At 51.1% G+C, this 20,883-nt stretch overlaps 1 protein-coding gene across 1 annotated transcript; it reads right to left on the bottom strand.

Annotated features, from left to right (window-relative positions):
• Window positions 1–1,529: 1,529 nt before the first annotated feature.
• On the bottom strand, window positions 1,530–15,133 carry LOC130393524 (anoctamin-8-like). The gene is made up of 14 exons (XM_056604195.1): window positions 15,049–15,133; window positions 12,020–12,147; window positions 11,288–11,449; window positions 10,356–10,508; window positions 9,571–9,697; window positions 8,817–8,872; window positions 8,588–8,662; window positions 7,392–7,639; window positions 6,473–6,635; window positions 4,986–5,345; window positions 4,207–4,398; window positions 3,636–3,767; window positions 2,751–2,861; window positions 1,530–2,276 (listed from the first exon to the last, which is right to left on the bottom strand). The coding sequence occupies exons 1-14, from the start codon at window positions 15,131–15,133 to the stop codon at window positions 1,530–1,532; spliced, it is 2,739 nt and encodes a 912-aa protein (XP_056460170.1).
• Window positions 15,134–20,883: the final 5,750 nt, after the last annotated feature.

Genomic DNA, 20,883 nt, shown 5'->3' with positions numbered 1-20,883 from the left:
GGTAAGGTAGTGACTAAATGATAGTTCATATACCGCATTTATATCCAATGACATGAACACATTATTCTGTATAGTTCACTTTACTGAAACAAATATAAAAAAAGCACTGTTTTGGTAAAAAAAAAAGAGAGAAAGTAACCCCATACATTGCAAGGAATACAGGAAACGGTATGTATAAAAATGTAGTTCAAATTAAAACAGAGCTACAATCATAAAGTAACAAAATAAAAAACTGCTTTGACAACAACAGCATTGTCTGTGTAATGACGGTTTAAAGAAACTCTTGCATAATGCTATGAGCCCCCCCCCCCCCCCCACGCAGAAAGATGGGGTTCTACTGAGCAGGGTGTTTGGATTTAGTGCAAATGTTACCCCCCCCCCCGTACATACAAACAAACACACACCTTCATTGGAAGGTTTCACTCAAAGCCACGCCCACAGGCCCTGATGAGGAAATCTTCCCAGCCTCGACCCCCCCCCTCCCTCCCCCCGTATCCTTCTGCGTATTGATTTGAAACGACAGAGTTCTCTAGGAAGCGGTTTCTCTCCCCAGCCCCGTCAGAAGGACTCTGATATTGCCTCTTGATATGAATGAGGGTTTGTGATGCTGGGATGTGATGCTGTTGAGAAAGCTAGTACCTTCAAAATAAACTAGAACTCCTAAAGAGTGGTTTAAAAAGCCACCGTGTTATGGTTTTGGGGGTTTGTGTGATGATTGATCTAATTTTGCAGAACAGTTTGGGATTAAAACGCAGATTGATATTGCTTGTCCTAAATTTACACTTGAGTATAAAAGTGAAGGGTCCAGGATTCCCTCAAAGTTAAAAATGAGACTGATATTATCTAATTATAGTCGGTTTAATTTGAGCTAGCAGTGCTCAGTGTTAGCTGATTTAACCTGCGTTTCCTTCCTGTTCTCCCTTCGCTCTGGTCGTATTCTAGCGGCAGGGCCACGGAGACACTTAACATGTTTGACCCCCAGAAAACCAAGAAGTACAGCTCTCGGCGCTTTAAAGGCTTCAAAAGATCCGAAACGCAGCTCATGCATTTCTTTATGTATTGCAGACGTGTGTGTCTATGTGAGTGTGTCTATGTGCGTGCGTGTCTCTCTGTGTGTGTGTGTGTGTGTGTGTGTGCGTGCATGTGTGTCGCGTGAGTGCGTGCATGCGTGTGTGTTCCTCGTGTGCGTTTGGGGGCATGACAGCAGGGCTTATGTCTTTTTCCCGGGACGACTCGTGTGTGTTTTTGTCCATCAGCCAAAAAAAAGGAAAATAAAAGCATTCCACCGCAGCCGAACCACCTTTCCTCCCCTTCTCCTCCTCCTTGTCCCCTACCTCCTCGTCCCCTCCCTCCTAGCCTCCTCCCTCCTAGCCTCCTCCCTCCTAGCCCCCTCCCTCCTCGTCGTGGTTCTGCTGCCCGGGCGCGGACACGCCCCTGTTCCGGCGCGGGGGTCGTGTGTCTCCTCCTCCTTTTCACAGTAAGCGCCTCGCTGCTCCGACGCGGACGGGACCCGGACCTCGGGGTCCCTCCTAGGCTTTGTGGTCCGGGTCGGAGGAGGGGTGGCCGTTCTCCGGCCCCCCGTTGCACCCCGGCGCCGGGATCTCGTCCGGCACGCCGTTCAAGTCCGCCCGGGACGGCAGCCGGCCGCCGTCGGAGGAGGAGGAGCCTCCGTTCACACAGGCCCCGCCCTCCGTCTTCCCGAAGTTAAAGAGTTTTCCGGGGTTGAAGGCCTTGCTGGGCGACTGGGAGCGCTCCTGGGAGCCGCTCCCGTGCACCGAGGACGACGACGAAGAGGAAGACGTCGTGGCGGCGGCGGTGGCCTCCTTCCTGTTCTCAGGCGACTTGAGGAACTTGAAGCTCAGGAAGCCCGGCAGCTTGGGCTCGGCGCCCGTGGGCGACTGGGGCGAGCGGGCACCGGCGCCCGACGAGAACTTGCCCTGCAGCGGCATGATCTGCTTGAGCTTCATCACGTTGTTGTTGGCCAGCAGCGAGCTGGGTCGCTTGGGCTTCTCGCCGCTCCCGCCGCCTCCTCCGCTGCCTCCTCCACTGGCCCCGCCCCCGCCGGAGGAGCGGGACTTGCTGCCGTGGGACTTGTCGTGGTGGTGGTCCCCCCCGCCTCCGCCGCCGCCGCCCCCGGAGGCGCCGTCCCCCCCCTTGCCCTCGCCGCGCTCCCTCTCGCGGCGGGCAGCGTGCTCCGCCTGCCGCTGCCGCTCCTCCTCCTCGCGCTTGCGCCGCTGCAGCTGCTGGTAGTGCTGCTGCGCCTGCCGCTCGTGCTTCTGCAACGACAGGAGAGACGGCCAATCAGGTGGCCGAACAGGCGCTTTGGGGGTTATCCTCGTCCAATCACCACAGGCGGTGAATGTTGTGGGCGGAACAAGGTTTTAATGAATGGATGGTGATGGATAGGGTTTATGGGAAATGTAGTTTAGTGGTAGGAGGTGAGCAAAGGATCCCAGCAGTTAAAACAAGGGGTGTGTGTGTGTGTGTGTGTGTGTGTGTGTGTGTGTGTGTGTGTGTGTGTGTGTGTGTGTGTGTGTGTGTGTGTGTGTGTGTGTGTGTGTATTTTGGCTGGCCATATTTTGTTTCAATGTTTTCACAGTTTTAAGAATGTATCGATGCCAATCTGAATAAACTTGTTATGTTCATATGGAAATTAAGAAATTAGCCTTCATTCATATTCATTTCTTGGTTGCTCTCCAAAAGATATTTTTTTTCCGGAGCCAGGGTATTTCATAACAAAGCTGGTTTACCTTGAAGGCCTCTCTGCGCTGGTACTCCAGCTTGGCCATCTCCTCCTCCACCCAGTTGGGAATATCAGGGATGGACACGTGGATGATGTACTTCAGCAGGACCGCAAAGTGCTGCGCACACACACACGGAGAGGGGAGGATGTGGATTCAGAATGAAACAGACATCAAACCCATTTGTTATGATGTTGTAACCCAAAACTAGATTTGGGTCACAACATGATCTCTCTCCCAGGCCTGGCTGCATTACCAGGCCAGGACAGAGCTCCAGGCTGTCCACCTGTGTCCACATATAGCAACGCCTCCGCCAACGTTTGAAGGGTTATTTTGAGCCCTGTGCGCTACTAGAGCTAATAGTATCACAAACAAACGTTGTGAACCTGTGCTGTTGCTTTGGATGAAGGAGCCTTAATGCAGGGCATTACGTTGATCTACATTTTCCCACGGTTGTGTGTATTTCTCATTTGCCGGTCAAAGTACTGTGAATATGGAATTGCCTTAAAGAGCCAGTGAACTGAAAACTGTTTTCTTTTTGTGGTCATTTGTCTTATATGATCGTCAACCAGGTATTCTATGTCATTGTATAACTGTTGCTGAAATTAGTACCCAGTTTATTGAAATCTCTGTGTTTGGATCACAGCTGAAACAGTGGGTTCACTGGCTCTTCAAGAAACAAAAAAGGTACAGTGAGCTCCCAAAGCCTACACTACTGACTCAGAATCCTCCTTTGTCTCCGAGATGTGAATACAATTAAGTGGAGAACAGAGCAGTCTAGCACAACTACCATCTAACAGTCAGGCAAAGCTCAACGTATTAACGTCTGCCAAACCACGACTCTATAGGGCGGATTGAAGAGGGACTGGTATAGGGTGGTATAGGGTGGTGTACCTCCAGGATGACGATGGAGATGATGGCCATCTCGGGGCTGAGCCAGGGGAAGAGGCGCTGGAGCTGGCCGCACTGTCCAATCAGGTAACAGTTGACGATGATGGCGATCAGACCCATGGCCTCCATGGCCGTCTGAGGAGCGAGAAGAAGCAGCTCAGTCCAACCTTACGTTTAAATCAGTCAAATAAAAATGCACAACTTGTGCACCCTTAGTCTGTTTTATTTTTTTAAAACTTTTTTTAAGTTATTTGTTACTTTCCTTCAGCTCTATTCATCCACCGAGGCAGAATACAGGGAGGGGTGAGAGGAATCGTTATTGAAGGGAGACATCTTGCCTCGTTCAGGGAGGAAGTCCATGTAAGGCTTGGGGGCGGAGCTGCAAGCTACCTCCCCTCCAGTAACAATTCCCCTCGTCACTCCCTGCCGTCGGACACACAACCCGTCACAAGAACACATTCTGCGAGTGACCCGATGGCACGAGGTCACCCTGAATCGGCCAATCGGATCCCTGACCCCCCCACCCGTGTGTCTGACCCACACATCGGCCAATCAGAAACCCCGTGCGTCTGACCTGCCATTGGCCGATGCACTCCACCCTCTGGCCGAAGGGCCTCTGCAGGCCGCTGCAGAGCTTGAAGGCGTCGCTGCGGATCTCGATGATGTTGTTGATGAGCGCGCACAGCGCGGCCAGCGGGAAGGCCGAGGAGAACAGCACCACGTAGCCGAACTGGACGAACATCTCCTGGTAGTCCCCGAACGTGTCCTGAGAGGAGGGGGGAATACACCATTTACCTCACCCTGACTGCTCCCGACGAGCTGGCTGTCGCCCTGCGTGGCCGTCGGTGTGTGAACACGAGAATGTGTGAATTAACCACTGTAAGGCCCAATCCCATTTCTACCCCTTACCCCTTCCCCCTTCCCCCTCCCCCTTGTTTTGAAGGGGTAAGGGGAAGGGGGAAGGGGTAAGGGGTAAGGGGTAGGGGGTAGAAATGTGATTGGGCCCATTAAGGCCCAATCCCATTTATACCCCTTACCCCTTCCCCTTACCCCTTCAAAACAAGGGGGAGGGGTAAGGGGAAGGGGTAAGGGGTAGAAATGGGCCTAAGTCGCTTCGTATAAAAGCATCTGCTGAATGCCCTAAATGTTATCCGGATATGGGCGTTTCATTGATTGAACGCAACGAGGGTTCCTTTAAAGGGGTGATATTATGACATCATGCCACCGGGTATGAGTGTGATTAGCCGCTACAAAGCCTGCCTTTTCCTCTGTTTTGGTGACACGGCGGCTTAGTATCACCCCTTTAAGGCTCCCTTTTAGAAGAGAGGCCCCGGGCCCCGGGCCCCCCCCTACCTCGTAGGTCTGCATGCAGCTCTCCACCTCCGCCTGCGTCAGCGTCTTGTTCTCCCGCTCCTCCGGGGGGTCGATCCACGACTCCCGCTTGGCCCTCGGCTCCGCCCTCTCCGGGCCCCCCCGCCCCTGCTTCCTCTGCCGCGCCCCGCCGTGCTCCGCCCCCCCCGCCCCCGCCCCCGCCCCCGTCGTGGACCCGCCCCCCCCGGCGTGGTGCGGCTCCTTGATGTCATGGACGCCGTTGTCGTCGTCGTCGTCGCACATCTGGAAGACGGAGGCCATGCCCTGCTCCACCATGGTGGGGCTGCCCTCCTCCAGGAAGCTGTCGTCGATGGGGGGGCCGCTGCAGGCCCGCCGCTCCACCTGGAGGGGGAGGAGCCGGCAGGTAAGGGGCGGGACTACACCGTTCCTAAAAGGGGGAGGCCGGGCCTTGTGCGTTTCGTGCCAAATTCACCGCAGCAACGGTCGCGATATTGTGAGCGTGCGAGATCTTGATTTGTGATTCGCAGAATAGGTTTTACAAGTTTACAACTGCGGAAGCATCTTTCTCTGTGACTTCAAATTGGCACATGCGTGTGAGTTTCTATTTTTATTTTATACAACTACAAATTCAAGCGTCAAAGGCGTTTAGCACCAATAATACCTTCGTACTCTTGGCTTATGCTTCATTGTAAAACTCTGCTACGCTACAAAGACAGCAGTGGTTAACTAGAGACAAACCAATCCCTGAGCTGTGCTGGGGTTGGGTTCTCCTTCCCCGGGTGCAGATTCGTAGCTGGTGATAAGCGAGATCCTTTGTGATTGCAAACCCATTCAGACAGCACTACTGAAAAGAAACGCCCAAAACCAGAGCCTGAAGTATCAGTGCAACAACGTTCGAGAGGAGGGAGAGGAGAGGAGAGGAGAGATGAGGAGGGGAGACAGAGAAGGGGGAGGGACAGAGATCCTTTGAGTGAACTGTACGCGTTTTCCACACGCATAATGATATAAAACGAGCGAAGTGGTCGAAGAAGGACATGGAAACAAACAGCAGAGGGAGTGTGAGTCCCCCAGACCCACGACAGACGACAGACTAGGGCTGCTCGATTATGGGAAAAATCATTATCCAGATTGTTTTGGTCAATATCGAAATCCCGATTAATAAAACGATTATTTTTGAGTTTGAAAACTTGTATTTATTCAGCATGTCTCTCCCAAAAAAACCTTTATAACAGAGCTTTGAAAGGTCGCCTTAAAAAAATACACAAAATGGTCAAAAATAAAATGTTCCAATCTAAAATAATGTAAATATATGTATCCAGCTGTTCTGCCCTTTCTATAAAAAATAATTTTAAAAATAAATAATTTCAAAAATAAATTAAATTGAAAAAATCGATTATGTTAATGTTGTGATCGTTTAACGCTAAAATCGAAACCGCGATCTAAATTCGATTGATCGCCCAGCCCTACGACGGACCAGCGTGCGTCAGTGCGGCACGCAGGGCGCTCACCTTCTCGATGAAGCTGACCTTCCTGAGCTTCAGCCCGCAGTCCATCAGGCTCTCCTCCTCCGTCTCCCCCTCGCTGAAGCGCCCGCTGTCTGCCTCGTCCCGGTCCGCGCCCCCCTCCTCCTCGTCCGGGACCCCGCAGCCCCCGTTCAGACACTTCTTCTCCCTGCCGGGACACACCCCCCCGCAACACAGATCCGTTCAAAACAGGAAGGATTTCACGAGCCTTGCTTCGAAACAGGAATTCCCGCTCAGATTCGTCTTTTAGAAGAGAGCCTGTTGTTCCGACACTCCCTCAAACACACACAACAATGTGTAAGAAATAAACAAACAATTGAATTCTAACGCTACAAATAATTAATATCGAGATCATCTGAGTGACTCAGACATGTGTCGCTGTAGACAGCCCTGCACATGGTTCCACAGCGGAGGGGTTTCAAAGCTAAAAGCAGGTTTTCCCCCACCCTGTGGAGACCGAAGGAGTCTTTAATGATATCCAGTCCCGAGCGTGACTTTAGGGACTCGTTTCCCCTCGCTCCAATCAAAGAACGGAGATATCGTCTCTCGTCTCCTTCGGTGCCGCCACCGGAATACAAAAAGTTTTCCTTCCCCACGCTTTTGAGTTGGAGAACGTTGTGTTGCATTGTTAACCTTGTTAACATTACAGTACATTTTTATATAACGTTCCGGGAAGAAAGTAATGAAAACCTCAAACTTTGTCCAATGAATCAAAGGAAAAAAGAACAGTATAAAATCTCTTGAGAGGTTTTCTGAGTTAACGGGTGGCCAATTGTAAATAACAAAAAAAGGAGATGGAAAATGACATTGTTGTACCTTGCCTGGAAGTAAATTCATATATATTTGCTATTATATTATTTAAATAATATATATATTTTTTTATTATTATTTATTCATATTTCACCTTCTTTCTGCTTGTCCCTGGCCCGCTCTCTGGCCCCTGAGGCCGGGGCCCAGTGCGGCCTGGTCGCTGGGAGAAGCCTGGGGCTTTCCTGCGGCCAGCCGGGCGTACTTGAGCAGCGCTGAGGAGAAGAGCTCCCACAGGGCCCGTGGGGTGAGGTCGTACAGCTTCTGGCGCTCGTACAAGTAAGGCTGCAGCACCTCCTTCACGTTCTGGAGGAACTGGCGGATGATGAGAAGGGTGGCCAGCATCTGAGGGGGGGAGGGAGGGAGGGAGAGAGGGAGAGAGGGAGAGAGAGAGAGAGAGAGAGAGAGAGAGAGAGAGAGAGAGAGAGAAAGGGGGAGAGAGAGAGAGAGAGAGAGAGAGAGAGAGAGAGAGAGAGGGAGAGAGGGGGAGAGAGAGAGAGAGAGAGAGAGAGAGAGAGAGACAGACAGACAGACAGACAGACAGACAGACAGACAGACAGACAGACAGACAGACAGACAGACAGACAGACAGACAGACAGACAGACAGACAGACAGACAGACAGAGACGGTCAAACAGAGATACAGAGAGAGAGACAGAGAAAGGGGAGAGAGAAAAAGAGAGAGAGAGACAGTCAGGCAGAGAGACAGAGGTAGAATGAGAGAGAGCCATGAATGCATACAACATTGGATTGCAAACAACTAAACACCGAAGCACAGGAAATTGAGAACAACTGACACTAGAAAGAAAAAATAGCAAGCAGACAAAGAATCCACAATTTTATTTTAGACGAAGAGAAGAGGGTGCCCCATCCAGTATCCCTAAACTATGATTCAACTATTCGATGCCGTACTATACTATGTTTTGCTACGCTATACTATGCTATGGAAACTGTCATTCGTTATATTAAGGCTTCACCTCATTGAAGTATCCCTACATCAGGGAACAGACTGCATCGGCATGTAGCCATAAAGCAGTGATTCTGACTTGGACGAAACCAAAGTAAATTCTGCCGAAAAACAGGACACAATTGTGTGGCTCAATCCATACATCCCTCCCTACACATGCAGAAAGTAAAGAGAAGAAACAGACCCAAGACAAACATGGTGCAGACATGAATATTAATGAATGAAATGATGGATGGATGGATGGATGGATGGATGGACGGGACAGTGGTGCACACAGAAACAGAGAGTACAGGCGCTGAACGCTCCAATGCTCTGGTGTCTCCTACCTCTTTCAGACGCTCCATGTCTTTGAGGTAGAACCCGATGTAGAAAAGGCTAAGATAAGAATTTACAAACTGAAACTGCAAGAGAGGGAGACAGAGAGAGAAGAACAGAGAGACAGAGAGGCAGAGAATGTGGTCAGTTTTTTTGTTGGTGAGAAAACAAACGTAAGCTTATTATAGCACTTAATATTTAAATTTTTTGCAGTTGAATACGTGATAGGTGAACACTCACAAGAACCATTTTGATGATGAGATGTTTCTCATAGGCACTCTGGAGTCTGTAGTTTTCTGTAGGAACACAGTCACATCAGCATCAAGCGTCTCCCTGCATGACATCCACCACTTGCCCTTTCTCCTGACTAGTACTTTGACGGCTGATATAGAATGACCCACGGTATCGCCTTACGCTCCGAGAACGATGTTCTTTCTTGTTGTGGATTAATAGTAACAACAATAAGAATACATTCGATTTGTACATGTTATGTACAGGTTATGTGGTGACAGCAGTCTTAGAGGAGGGGGGTTTTGAGGGCCTGTTTCAATGAAGGGAGAGTGTTAGCCTGTCCGATGGGGTTGGGAAAGGGTCTTCCATAGGGAGGGTGCGGCCACTGAGACGGCCCTGTTTCCCCAGGTTCGGAGCTCGGTCCTGGGGGTTCTTCTGAGTGTGGTTGTGTCCAAAGACGACCATTGTTAAAGGTCCCATGACATGCAACCAGGTGTGTGTTTAGAAAATCTGCCTCTTCTGACATCACAAGTGGGCGTGTCCACCTAGATGTGTGCCGGATAGATCAGTCCCCCAGCCTACCCGGTGGACTGTAGCAAACGTTCCTCATCTACCTGTCGTACATCTAGGTGGACACGCCCACTTGTGATGTCAGAAGAGGCCGATTTCCGAAACGGCGTTTAACGGCTAATCACACTCCCACCTGGTGGTATAATACGTCCCCTTTAATGAATGACGCGTCAGAGCTCCTGCCGTGGCTCACCCATGTCGTTGAGCCAGAAGGCTATCTTCCTGTACACTTCGTCACACGCGCTCACAGTGATGGCCAGCATGATCTTTGGGATGAAGCGGGCTAGCCTTGGCATTTCTTTGATCCCCATCACAAACTCCTGCAGGAAAACAAGAAGGTGTCAAGGGCCAGCACGCCAGGCCAGCATGCCAGGCCAGCACGCCAGGCCAGCACGCCAGGGATCACGTGAACTCTCTGATTACTGAGGCATTTGGAGACAAAAACCGAGTTTATCGGTACTGCATAATAGGCTACAGAGGGATAGCAATTTGATCTGATCATTAGTCCGACATTCATTACCCAATATTCTCCTCTGGAAGTTTAACATTGTTTTTAAAAAGGTGCTGTAGGTAGGATTTAAGAGCTTTTATTGGAGTGAAATTCATTAAATGATAGCCAGCCAAGAGGGAGAATGTATTTTCTGTCTGACCTTATCTTTACAAGGCTCACATCTTAAGGCTTTAATAATGTAATAGTTTAAACGTTATTAGTAATGACTACACTTTCACCGGATTGAAAATTGATATCGTATTTTTATGATGACACCAAGCAATAATAGCGGAAGGCATCATTATTGAAAAGATTATTAAACACGAAAAGGAGGACAAGAGAGGAGAGGAGAGGAAGAAATGTCCACCACTGTCTATGCTAAGCTAAGGCTCAAAGCGTCTCTGCTAAGCTAGGTGACCGTGCTGGAGGGTCCACTGTGGGGGGCCAGGGTGGGGGGCCAGGTGGGGGGCCGGGGGGGGGGGTCTGACCTGCAGCTCGAAGCAGACCAGCATGGCCAGGAAGACGACGCAGAGGCAGAGCAGGCAGACGGGCAGGCTGACCAGCCACCTGAACAACAGCCGCCGCCACGGGGGGTAGAAGTACTCCTCACAGCCGGTGACGGGGCTGCAGCGCTTCACCCCCTGGGGGGGTGGGAGGGTGGTGCACACGAGGAGACAAGCACACACACACACACACACACACACACAGAGACACACACACACACACACACAGACAGACACACACACACACACACAGAATAAGATCTGTAAGAGGGAGTGTGTGACTAAAGCATTGTAGGACATCATTAAGAGGAGAGGAGAGAAGGGGAGAGGAGAGGAGAGGAGAGGAGGGGAGAGGAGAGGAGAGGAGAGGAGAGGAGAGGAGAGGAGAGGAGAGGAGAGGAGAGGAGAGGAGAGGAGACAACAAGAGAGGAGAGAAGGGGACAGGAGAGGACGGGAGAGGAGAGGAGAGAAGGGGAGAGGAGAGGAGACAACAAGAGAGGAGTGAAGGGGAGAGGAGAGGAGACAACATGAGAGGAGAGAAGGAGAGAAGGGAGAGAAAGCGAGAGGAGGAAGAGACAATAGCGCTGTAGGACATCATTAGAGGAGAGAGGAGGAGAGGAGTGAGGAGAGGAGAGAAGGGGAGAGGAGAGGAGAGAAGCGGAGAGGAGAGGAGGACGAGGAGAGGAGGACGAGGAGAGGAGAGAAGGGGAGAGGAGAGAGGAGAGGAGGGGGAATGCGAGGAGAGGAGAGGAGGGGAGAGGAGAGAAGAGAAAGGGAAAGGAGAGGAGAGGAGAAGAGTGGAAAGGGAGAGAAGTGGAGAATAGTAAATGAGGATATTCAGGGAGAAGAGATGGTGGCAGAGAACAGGGGAGCCAGAGAGGGGTCCGAGGCCGAGCTCCTTGGGGGGGGGTCCGTACCCTGAACTGCGGCCGAGGCTCCTCCAGGCACTCGGCCGGGCTGTCCAGCGTCCCCCACTTGTAGGCCAGCTCCGAGCCCCTCCTCTTCCAGCGCTCCAGGAACAGCGTGGCCCACACCACGTTGAACAGCGCAAACACCACCGAGCAGATGTCCCGGCTCGTCTGCACAACCGCCAAACACACGCATGGTCAGCCACGGCCCCGGGGGACACGTCGTAGGGAACCACTAGCTCTACGCACAGCTCAGCCTTACACGAATATACACACACACACGCACACGCGCACGCACGCGCGCACGCAGTCACACACACACACACACACACACACACACACACACACACACACACCTCCCACTACTCGTAGTGGTTAATAACAAAGGGAACTGCATTTTTGTTATCGCAATTATTCTCCCAGAATTTCGTATTATTGATTTTTTCTTTTCTGATTTTGTCATTGTTATTTAAAATCGTCAATGGTTAATCCCATGGTTTGAAAATGTATGTGTGGCTTTATTTAATTAATATTTACGTGTGTTCCTAGTGTGGGTGTGTTTGTGTGTGTGTTCGGTGTATGTGTGTGTGTGTGTGTGTGCGTGTTCCATGTGTGTGTGTTCCGTGTGTGTTCAGTGTTCAGTGTGTGTGTGTGTGTGTGTTCAGTGTGTGTGTGTGTGTGTGTGTGTGTTCGGTGTGTGTGTCTTCGTTGTGTGTTCGGTGCGTGCGTGTGTGTGTGTACCTGGTCTGACTCGGTGAGCATCCACAGCACAAAGCCGATGACGGCGGGGTACAGCATGGAGGTGGTGTAGAACCCCAGCCAGGCGAAGTACATGGCCACCTTCACCCCGAAGTAGTCGCAGATGTCATCTACGGATGAACACATACATTATTACATAAGACTGACCATATATTAATATCATATAGATACATAACATAATGCAGACCATATATTAATATAAAGATACATAACATAATACAGACCATATATTAATATAAAGATCCATAACATAATGCAGACCATATATCAATATAGATATACATAACATAATAAACACATCAAATATATATTTAATATAGATACATAACATAACACAAAGGGACCATATATCAATTTGATATAGATGTCCTTCTGTGTGTGTGTGTGTGTGTGTGTGTGTGTGTGTGTGTGTGTGTGTGTGTGTGTGTGTGTGTGTGTGTGTGTGGGTCTGTTTCTTTATGTGTGTGTGTGTGTGTTTTTGTGTGTGTGTGTGTGTGTGTGGGGGTCTGTTTCTGTGTGTGTGTGTGTGTGTGTGTGTGTGTGTTGTGTGTGTGTGTGTGTGGTGCTGCTCTACTGACCCAGGCGGTTGCTTCTCACACACTGCCTGCACCCAGGACTTCATCAGCTGGCTGAGGATCCGCTGCTCGTGGAGCGGGAACAGTGGCGGATCACCCCCCGCGCACGCAGCTCAGGGACTGCACGCACGCACACGCGCACACACACACACACACACACACCACACACACACACACACACACACACCCACACACACACACACACACACACACCACACACACACACACACACACACACACACACACACACACCACACACACACACACACACACAGACCCCCACCAGAAACAGACCCCCACACACAACACACACACACACACACACACACACACACACACACACCCACCATAAAGAAACAGACCACACACAGACCCACACAAACACACACACAAACACACACATAGACATAGAGTGAGAACTAGAGTGAGCCTAGGACCCATTTGAAGCGGGAATGCGTGCGTACTTGTGGCGGGGCTAATTGCTGCGCGCGCGTAACAGGAGAGGATGAGGCCGAGGGCGCGCCGCGTCATTATTTATTATGCTAATGTCTTCGTTTTGAGACACAATTAAGTGATTAGAAAGCTGTCGTTCGCCCTGCTCCCTCTCTCAACCCCCTCCCCCGCCTCGCCTTCCTTGTCTTTCCTTGCTTGCACCGTATTACAGTAATGAAGCCATTACTTCTCCGAGTGAATTTTAATGAGTTTTTAACTAACATTTTAATGAGCTGTACATTAACATAAAGCATGGATTAGGCTAAATGAATCTTTGTGCGCCTACTTGTGTGTGTTTGTGCGTGTGTGTGTGTGTGTGTGTTTGCATGTGCGTGTGTGTCTATTACGCATGCACGTGTTTGGGTGGGTGCGGAAGCATGTGTGTAATGACGAGTGGTTCATTAAGAGTTAATTATATTGTTTACGGTGGCGACACCAACACGTTTCTCTTCCTGGCTCTTGGCCGGCATGAATCCCCTGCCATCCACTTCCTGTCATTACCTTGTGACCGGAAGGGGGGGGGGGGGACTCGTTAGGACCAATTAAGGCTTCGCTGTGTGAAATATGAAGGGGTCTCGTGGTTTCAATCAGCGTATTTCTTTAAGAAGTAGAAGAATCGAGGTCATAACCACCACCCCACACCACCACCACCACCCCCACCCCTAACCACCACCACCAACACCACCGCCTGTGTGATGGAATGTGGAGCATCTGCCCCAGTAGCTCTGCTCCGCCTAAGCCCCGCCCACCCCTGCTGCTCTGGCTAAGCCCCGCCCACCCCTGCTTCCCCTTAATCAACACCCTGCTGTTCTTCATCACCTCGAAAAGTTTGACCTTCAGCACACGCATCCCTCGCTCGGTACATACACCCCCTGCTCTCTCCAACCCCGCACACACACACACACACACATAACCCACAAACATGCACACACGCAGATAATGTCTCCTTTATTTGAACTGGAGCGGATCCATTAAAGATGCACTATCATGATCTCACCAGCTGTGTCTTCTCCCCCCCCCCGCTCACCGGCGCTATCGCCTAGCTACAGCAACCGCCGCCGGACCTGCTCTCTCCCATTCCACTACCCCCACCTCACCCGCCCACCACTCCTATACCCCACTTCCAGGTGTCTTATCGGCGGAGGTGACAGCGTCATTTGCAATCCCATGGCTCTGGATGTAGGGGGGAGATAGAGGGGGGGGGAGGGAGGGGTGGAGGAGATGCTTATCGTCCACGGCTAGAGTGGCCACGCTGTGCTGGTTTTGCCGCGCATGATAGGACGTGCGTGTGCGCGACTTCCCTTTGCAGGAGCCGCCGGCCCGAGCGAGCATCAGCATGTTGTAGAGAGAGAGAGAGAGAGAGAGAGGGAGAGAGAGAGGATGAGAGAGAGGGAGAGAGGGAGAGAGGGAGAGAGAGAGAGCACTGATAAGGGGGCCTTGGAGAGAGATGGGAGTTGCCTTGTGTTGGGACGGCACTGGATATCATGTGGGAAGTAGAGGTCATCAACCCGCAGGAGAGAGAGGTACATCAAGATAGACCGAGAGAGAGAGATAGAAGAGAAAGAGAGGTAGATCAAGATAGACCGAGAGAGAAGAGAGAGAGAGATAGAAGAGAGAGAGAGGTAGAAGAGAGAGAGAGGTAGATCAAGATAGACAGAGAGGGGGAGAGACCGAGAGAGAAGAGAGAGAGATAGAAGAGAGTGAGGGAGTCTCTTATGACAGCAGGGGTGATGGAGAGAGAGAGACAGAGTCAGATAGGAGGGAGTGAGGGAGGGAGGGCGGGAGGGGGGAGGGAGGGAGGGAGGGAGGGAGAGAAAGAGGATGTCGGGAGGATATGGATGAGTTTTGTGCTAATGGTGCCGGCCTCTCCCTGGTCCTCAGTGGGCCCACAGCCCTGGGCACTGCCAGGCTGCCATATTGATACAGCTGTTCCCTCCGTCTGACCTTCGACCCTGGGCTGGGGGTTGGGGGAGTTGGGGAGGGAGGAGGTTATGGGGGGAACAGCGTGAACCTGTTGGCTGTCTGCCATGGTCAGGTTGAAGGGTAATTTCTGCATCTGGTTGGCAGACAGAGGTTATCCCGCTGTAGTGCCGGGAGAGGTTTATATCATTATTAATAATAATATTATCATAATATTGTGGATGTCTGCCGTCACAACGAGGGATTCAGCTCCAACCAGTCATTTTGGACACTCAGTAATGCAATGGTGCGGGTGTATTTTGGGGCTTAGTGCCTGCCTGACTGGCCTTGTGAGCTCAACCCTGATTGTTATTTACCTCAGAGTTTCGCAGTGAATATCACTCTGGCCTTGGCCGGCCAGAAAAGGATTTCCAAATATGACTCTATCCTTTCGGTGTTAAGAAAAAAGCCCGCGAATCAGAGGCATGATCATGTTCTCTCACTCTGGCTGAATCCGGTTGGAAGTAAAGCAAAAAACGAGAAAAGTATCACTTTTTAACATCGTTATTCAGTCAGTGTCGGTCTTGGATGCCATACTTTCCTCGGAAGAAGCCATGCTTCCTAAAGCCTTTTTCGTCGTGAACTGAAACTCCGCCAATCTACAGATGGAATCAGAAAATGAACTTGCGAGTTCTGAAGAGGTCTTACGCCAGCCTGGACAGCCCAGAAGGTCATGGGTTTGGGGCCTGGGTCTGGTGGCACTTCCCCCCCGGAGACCAGCTCCCATCCGTTGTTTGCTAGCATTTGATATCCAGCGAGCCTAAACCGGGCTAATAACGGCTCATAAATACACGGAGGGGTGGATGGCTGGCTAATGCTCCTTCTGCCTGCAGCTACGGCAGTAATACAAGCCACCAATGGGAACAGCGCGGAGGTACTCGAGTCTTTCTTTTCTCATCCGCTGAAGGCGGGGATTGGAAATGGTTACAATGTAATAATATCCCGCTGTCAAAGGAAGCAGGGAAGACACTTGAAAGAATCGCGAGCTCTTGGAAATCCGTGACTCTCCTGTAGAGAGAGTGGCTGTGTGTGTGTGTGTGTGTGTGTGTGTGTGCGTGTGTGTGTGTGTGTGTGTGTTTTTGTGCATGGTTTATTTTTTAATCAGAATGTGGATGGGAGGCAGTGGGGTCGCGTGGTGGGGTATGGCCGGGGGCTTTTAGCTGCTGTAATCTCTCTGGGACTGTCTGAGCTCGGGACCGCCACCATATATATATATATATATATATATGTATGCTCAGGAAGGGGTCGTTTCACTGCAATAAAAATGCGAGGCAAAATGTAATAGCTACCAAACAAAGATGCGCACACACACATACACGCACACACAAACGCAATACACATTTCATCCATAAAGTTCCACATTTCCGGAATTACAAAAAGATACCTGCAGCTTTGTATATCGCAAGAGCATTTAGTTCGGATATTCTCTGCTTGTGTTTGTTGTGTGTGTGTGTTTGTGTTAGTGAATGCATGTGTGTGTCTGCAAGAACACTGCGAGTGTGTGTGCCACTGTGCCAGGAGTGTACAGAGTATTGCTGTGTGTGTGTATTTTTCAAAATCCCACCCTGAAAAACAACTTGTTGTTTCAGCAGCCGGTAGTGATGGCGGTGTGAGAGGCGCCACCTTTTGCGCTCATTCAAAGCAAAAAACGCACTTATCTCGGCACGCAGCGAGCCACACGCCTCGGCCATCGAGGACCCCACTAATCTCGGCGACAGGCCGTGGCAGCCCCCCCTTACGGTGAATAATATCCTGGCCGGGCCGGGGAAAGGGCAACACCTCCAAGCTCCCATCCGGATATCTCTGCTCACCCCTGGTCCCGTCGCACAACGCTACGCAGGCCAGACCTCGGAGAGTGTGCGTCCACTGGGGGGTTGACTGTGCTGACAAGTGCCCTGGGGAGGTGGGTTTCCGTATGTCTGCGTGTGTCTCAGGTGAGACCACCGCACCAGGGACAAGGCAGACCCCTGCTACGCATAGCTGCTGGCGGTAGCCTCTCCAGAGACGCGGTCCAAAATTTGGTTTGCAAAGCAGGGTGCTCTCCGTCTCCCGTGTGTCCCCCCCCCCCCAGGACTGGCTCCAGCTGCCGGGAGCCCGTGGAGGGCTCCAGCTGTTGGGGCCCCTGGCAGCTCCAAAAGGGCCGCTACCCCTCTCCATCGCTCTCTCCTTAAGGTTGGCCGGGGGGTTTTACTGGATGCTAAACCAGCCAGCGCCGCCAATTAACCGTGCTCCGTAACTTCTGTTCCGGCTGCTTCTAAATGAACTCGCTCCTCCGGTGGAACTCGGACCAAATTTATTGACCAACTGTATTCATTACTCCGCATCACCAGTGCATATATTAACGCTAGCCCGGGCAGATTCCCTCAGTTAGCCCCTGGCTGACAGACGGGCGGATGCAGAAGCTCGCCACCAAGGGGGTGAAAGTGCTAAGTAAGTAAGGAAATAAATAAATAAAGCGTTCGGAAATAAATTATTCAAAAAGGGAATATGAATAAGCGTCAAGCCAGCGAAGGAGAGTTTTGCCCGGCGGAGCTCCGCAGGATGCGAGCAGACGCCTTCTGCGGAGGAATATGAGAGCCATGAGGGTTTCAAGGGGATAGAAATGCAATTACCTCAAGTATGTCTACCAACAAGGCCTCATATGCCCGCAGGGACCGGGAGTCGGAGCCAAAGATCCCTCTCTTGCAGCCGATAGGCCGGCAAACTTTATCGACGAGTTTGTCGACCTATCGTCTGCGAGAGAGCTATAGCAGCAGGGATACAATGCTTTAAACCGCGTTGTGCTTTTTAACAGTCAAAAGAATCTAACTCTGTAAGGATTAGTTGAGATAATACAAATACTCTGCCTTTTCGTGATGTGGATTTGGATGTGGAATCTTTCTGAACTACTGCATCTGTCCGTTCAAATCAGTGGCTGGGACTAGCACAGTCAGTAGTCATCTCCTTCCTGAATTATCCCTGGGATTATTCATGTTTTATAATATCAATCAGATACACAAACACCCGGAAATGAATTGAATATATTACATATCTTTATTGTATACAATATACTACAGCATAATCTTTATCGGATATGTACTATAACATAGTGCTTGTGCGTGCGTGATTTTGACCTAGTGTGCGACAACATCATAACACAATTACACCAAGAGGTTCCAGGACCGAAATGGCCCCACTAATGAGCGTTCCTCTTGTTTCATTTCCCATTTGAAAGGAAATTGTTTCAGACAATGGCCACAATCACTGATGATTTGAAAGGAGCAATTAAAGCCAGCGCTGCCGTGAAAACAACACTCTGCATAACATCCAAGCTGGCCCAGGTTTGTGACGACAGCCGATTGTCGTTTTTGATGCAAATAAATAGCTTAGCGATGACTGCTGCTATGGTACTAGCTAAGAGGTTGCCAACGTCAGAGCTGACTAATTACCTTAGCTCGTTTGATTAGGGGGCAAACCCATCACGAGAGGGAGAGCGAGGGAGATGGAGAGAGAGATAATCAGCTCTTGTTTTGTTTCTCTCCTTTTCTCTCCCACATTTTCTCTCTCCATCCAACCTTTTGATCGCTCCCTCGCTCCCCTTCCATCCCTCTCTTCTCTCTTCTTCCCTCTCATATCCCCCCTTTCCCTCTCTCCATCCCTTTCTCTCCCTTTATTTTTCTATACCTCTCTTACACTGTATCTTTCTCTAGCTCACTCTCTCCCACTTTAGCTTTCATTTTCTCTCTCTCTCTCTCTCTCTCTCTCTCTCTCTCTCTCTCTCTCTCTCTCTCTCTCTCTCTCTCTCTCTCTCTCTCTCTCTCTCTCTCTCTCTCTCGCTCTCTCACCCCCCCCACCCCCTCCCATCTCTCTGTCTCCTCTCTCCCCCCTGCCCTTGCAAAGCTTTCATTTGGATGCGTGTCACACAGAGGTCCTCCTTGTATGTACTCCATGGCATCCCAAGATAATTGGGTTGAAAGCTTGTGCTCTCCTTCAGCACCATCCGCCCCAACCCACCTCTCCCCCCCCCCCAACCCTTTCCCCTTTTCCCTTTTCCCTTTGCTGGAAATAAATAAATAAGTAGCAAGACAATAGCTGTGAAGCTTCATGGAGCAAGGGAGGGGGGGAAGGAGGGAGGGAGGGAGGATCGGAGGGACGGATAGACAAGAAGGAGAGAGAGAGAGGAAATGTGTCAAGAGAGAAGGAGAGAGAGGCTGTGTCAGAGAGCGATAGGGGGTGAGAGGGGAGACAGAGGGAAAACAAGAGAGAGGGAGGGAGAGATGAGAGAGAGACTGTGTGGTGGAGGGAGAGAAAGAGATCAGAGGGAGAGTGTGAGGCAGAGAGATGAGAGAGCGTCCAGGGAGAGAGGGAGGGAGGGTGGCTCTGTGCCTTAGAAAGAGGGAGAGACAGAGAGGGAGATGCATCTGAGCGCCGTACCAGGAATAAAGGGTGAGAGACTCCGCCCTAGAAAGAGGGAGAGGAAGAGAGAGAGATGCGTCTGAGAGAGGAGAGAGCGAGAGAGAAAGGGACAGGAGAGCCAGGCAGAGAGGGAGAAGAACGAGACTGCGTCATGTAGAGAGAGAGGGGGAGAGAGAGAGGGGGAGAGAGAGAGGGGGAGAGAGAGAGGGGGAGAGAGAGAGAGGGATGAGAGGGAGCGAGAGATGAGAGCAGCCCTGAGCGCGGGGACCTGTTATCCCCTCTATAATCCAGAGACCCTCTCCATCTCTCCCCAGCACTGGGGTCCAATTTCCATACCGACCTGTAGTGGTGCCCTTAATATATCCCTCCTCAAACACAACGCCCCCCCCCCCCAACACACACACTCAGGCTTTTATCCAATCAGGGGACCTGCACACACTCCATGCCCTCTGCATGGATAGACACACTGTTGAGGCGGACAATACTTAAGTGTTTTGTATTTTACCCCCGGATTTGTTCTCCTGTTGTACTTGAGCTCTGTGTGAACCGGTGATCTGTGGCGGGTCCCCCTCCCTGTCGCTATGTTAACCCCTTATTGAGAGGTGAGGCGCATTTGAGTTGAGTTGCTGTACCGCACACGACCTGGTGTGCGGTACATCTTTTCCCACAATGCACCAGGCAGGAAGTGTTTGGTGGCACCATTTGTTGTTTGTGTACAGTGTGTGTCTGTTTGCGCCCTAGTGTGTATTTGTTCCTGACTGTTTACGTGCGCGTGTGTGTGTGTGTGCACATGTGGGTATACATGCACAGTGGCAGCAGCCCACTTTGATAATGAGCCGGTGGTGTGACTGTGGCTGCTGCACTGGGCAGGGTGTGTGTGTGTGTGTGTGTGTGTGTGTGTGTGGTAGGGGGGGGGGGGGGCTCTGACAAAGACCCTACCTGGGGAGGGGGGACTGGTTAGATACAAGCCAGCAGTTGTTTGGAAGACCACCCACTGGCTGCTGCCCGTGTGTGTGTGTGTGTGTGTGTGTGTGTGTGTGTCTAGCCCTCACATGTGAGTGACACGTGGCTTGGGGGCATTCTGTCTGTTTGTTCTGCTCCCCTCCGTAGGGACCCCCATTAACTCCAATTAGTTCCTCCCCCCCCCCCCTCATGCAGCACGCAGCCTGGGTGACGAACACACATCAGCCCTGCTCATTTACATACACTATCACACACAGTAGCGTTTTATTCAACTGCAGCCTCCAAACACTGAGAGGTCCATGCGTTGGGTCATCCAACATCTGGCAAAATGGCCGCCTACCCCTCCCGCCCCCCCCACCCCCCGGTTCGGCGGGAGGTTATAAGTATAAGGCCGCGGCTGGTGCTAATGTTAGGTCTGCGCTGTGCATTGAATGTCTGCGTCCTGCTTCCCTCTGCCAGTGC

Source organism: Gadus chalcogrammus, chromosome 12, assembly GCF_026213295.1.
Source record: "Gadus chalcogrammus isolate NIFS_2021 chromosome 12, NIFS_Gcha_1.0, whole genome shotgun sequence".
In the NCBI taxonomy this organism is placed as follows: Eukaryota; Metazoa; Chordata; class Actinopteri; order Gadiformes; family Gadidae; genus Gadus; species Gadus chalcogrammus.
This window is presented reverse-complemented; position numbering and strand designations above follow the sequence as displayed.

Excerpts from the sequence above, each read along its gene's own strand:
- LOC130393524 (XM_056604195.1), bottom strand. The coding sequence starts at position 15,133 with ATGGCAGACAGCCAACAGGTTCACGCTGTTCCCCCCATAACCTCCTCC. Across the intron at positions 3,768-4,206 it reads AGTGCATCGGCCAATGGCAG|ACGGCCATGGAGGCCATGGG; the intron begins GTCAGACGCACG and ends CTCGCTCCTCAG. Across the intron at positions 2,277-2,750 it reads AGCGCAGAGAGGCCTTCAAG|AAGCACGAGCGGCAGGCGCA; the intron begins GTAAACCAGCTT and ends CTGTCGTTGCAG.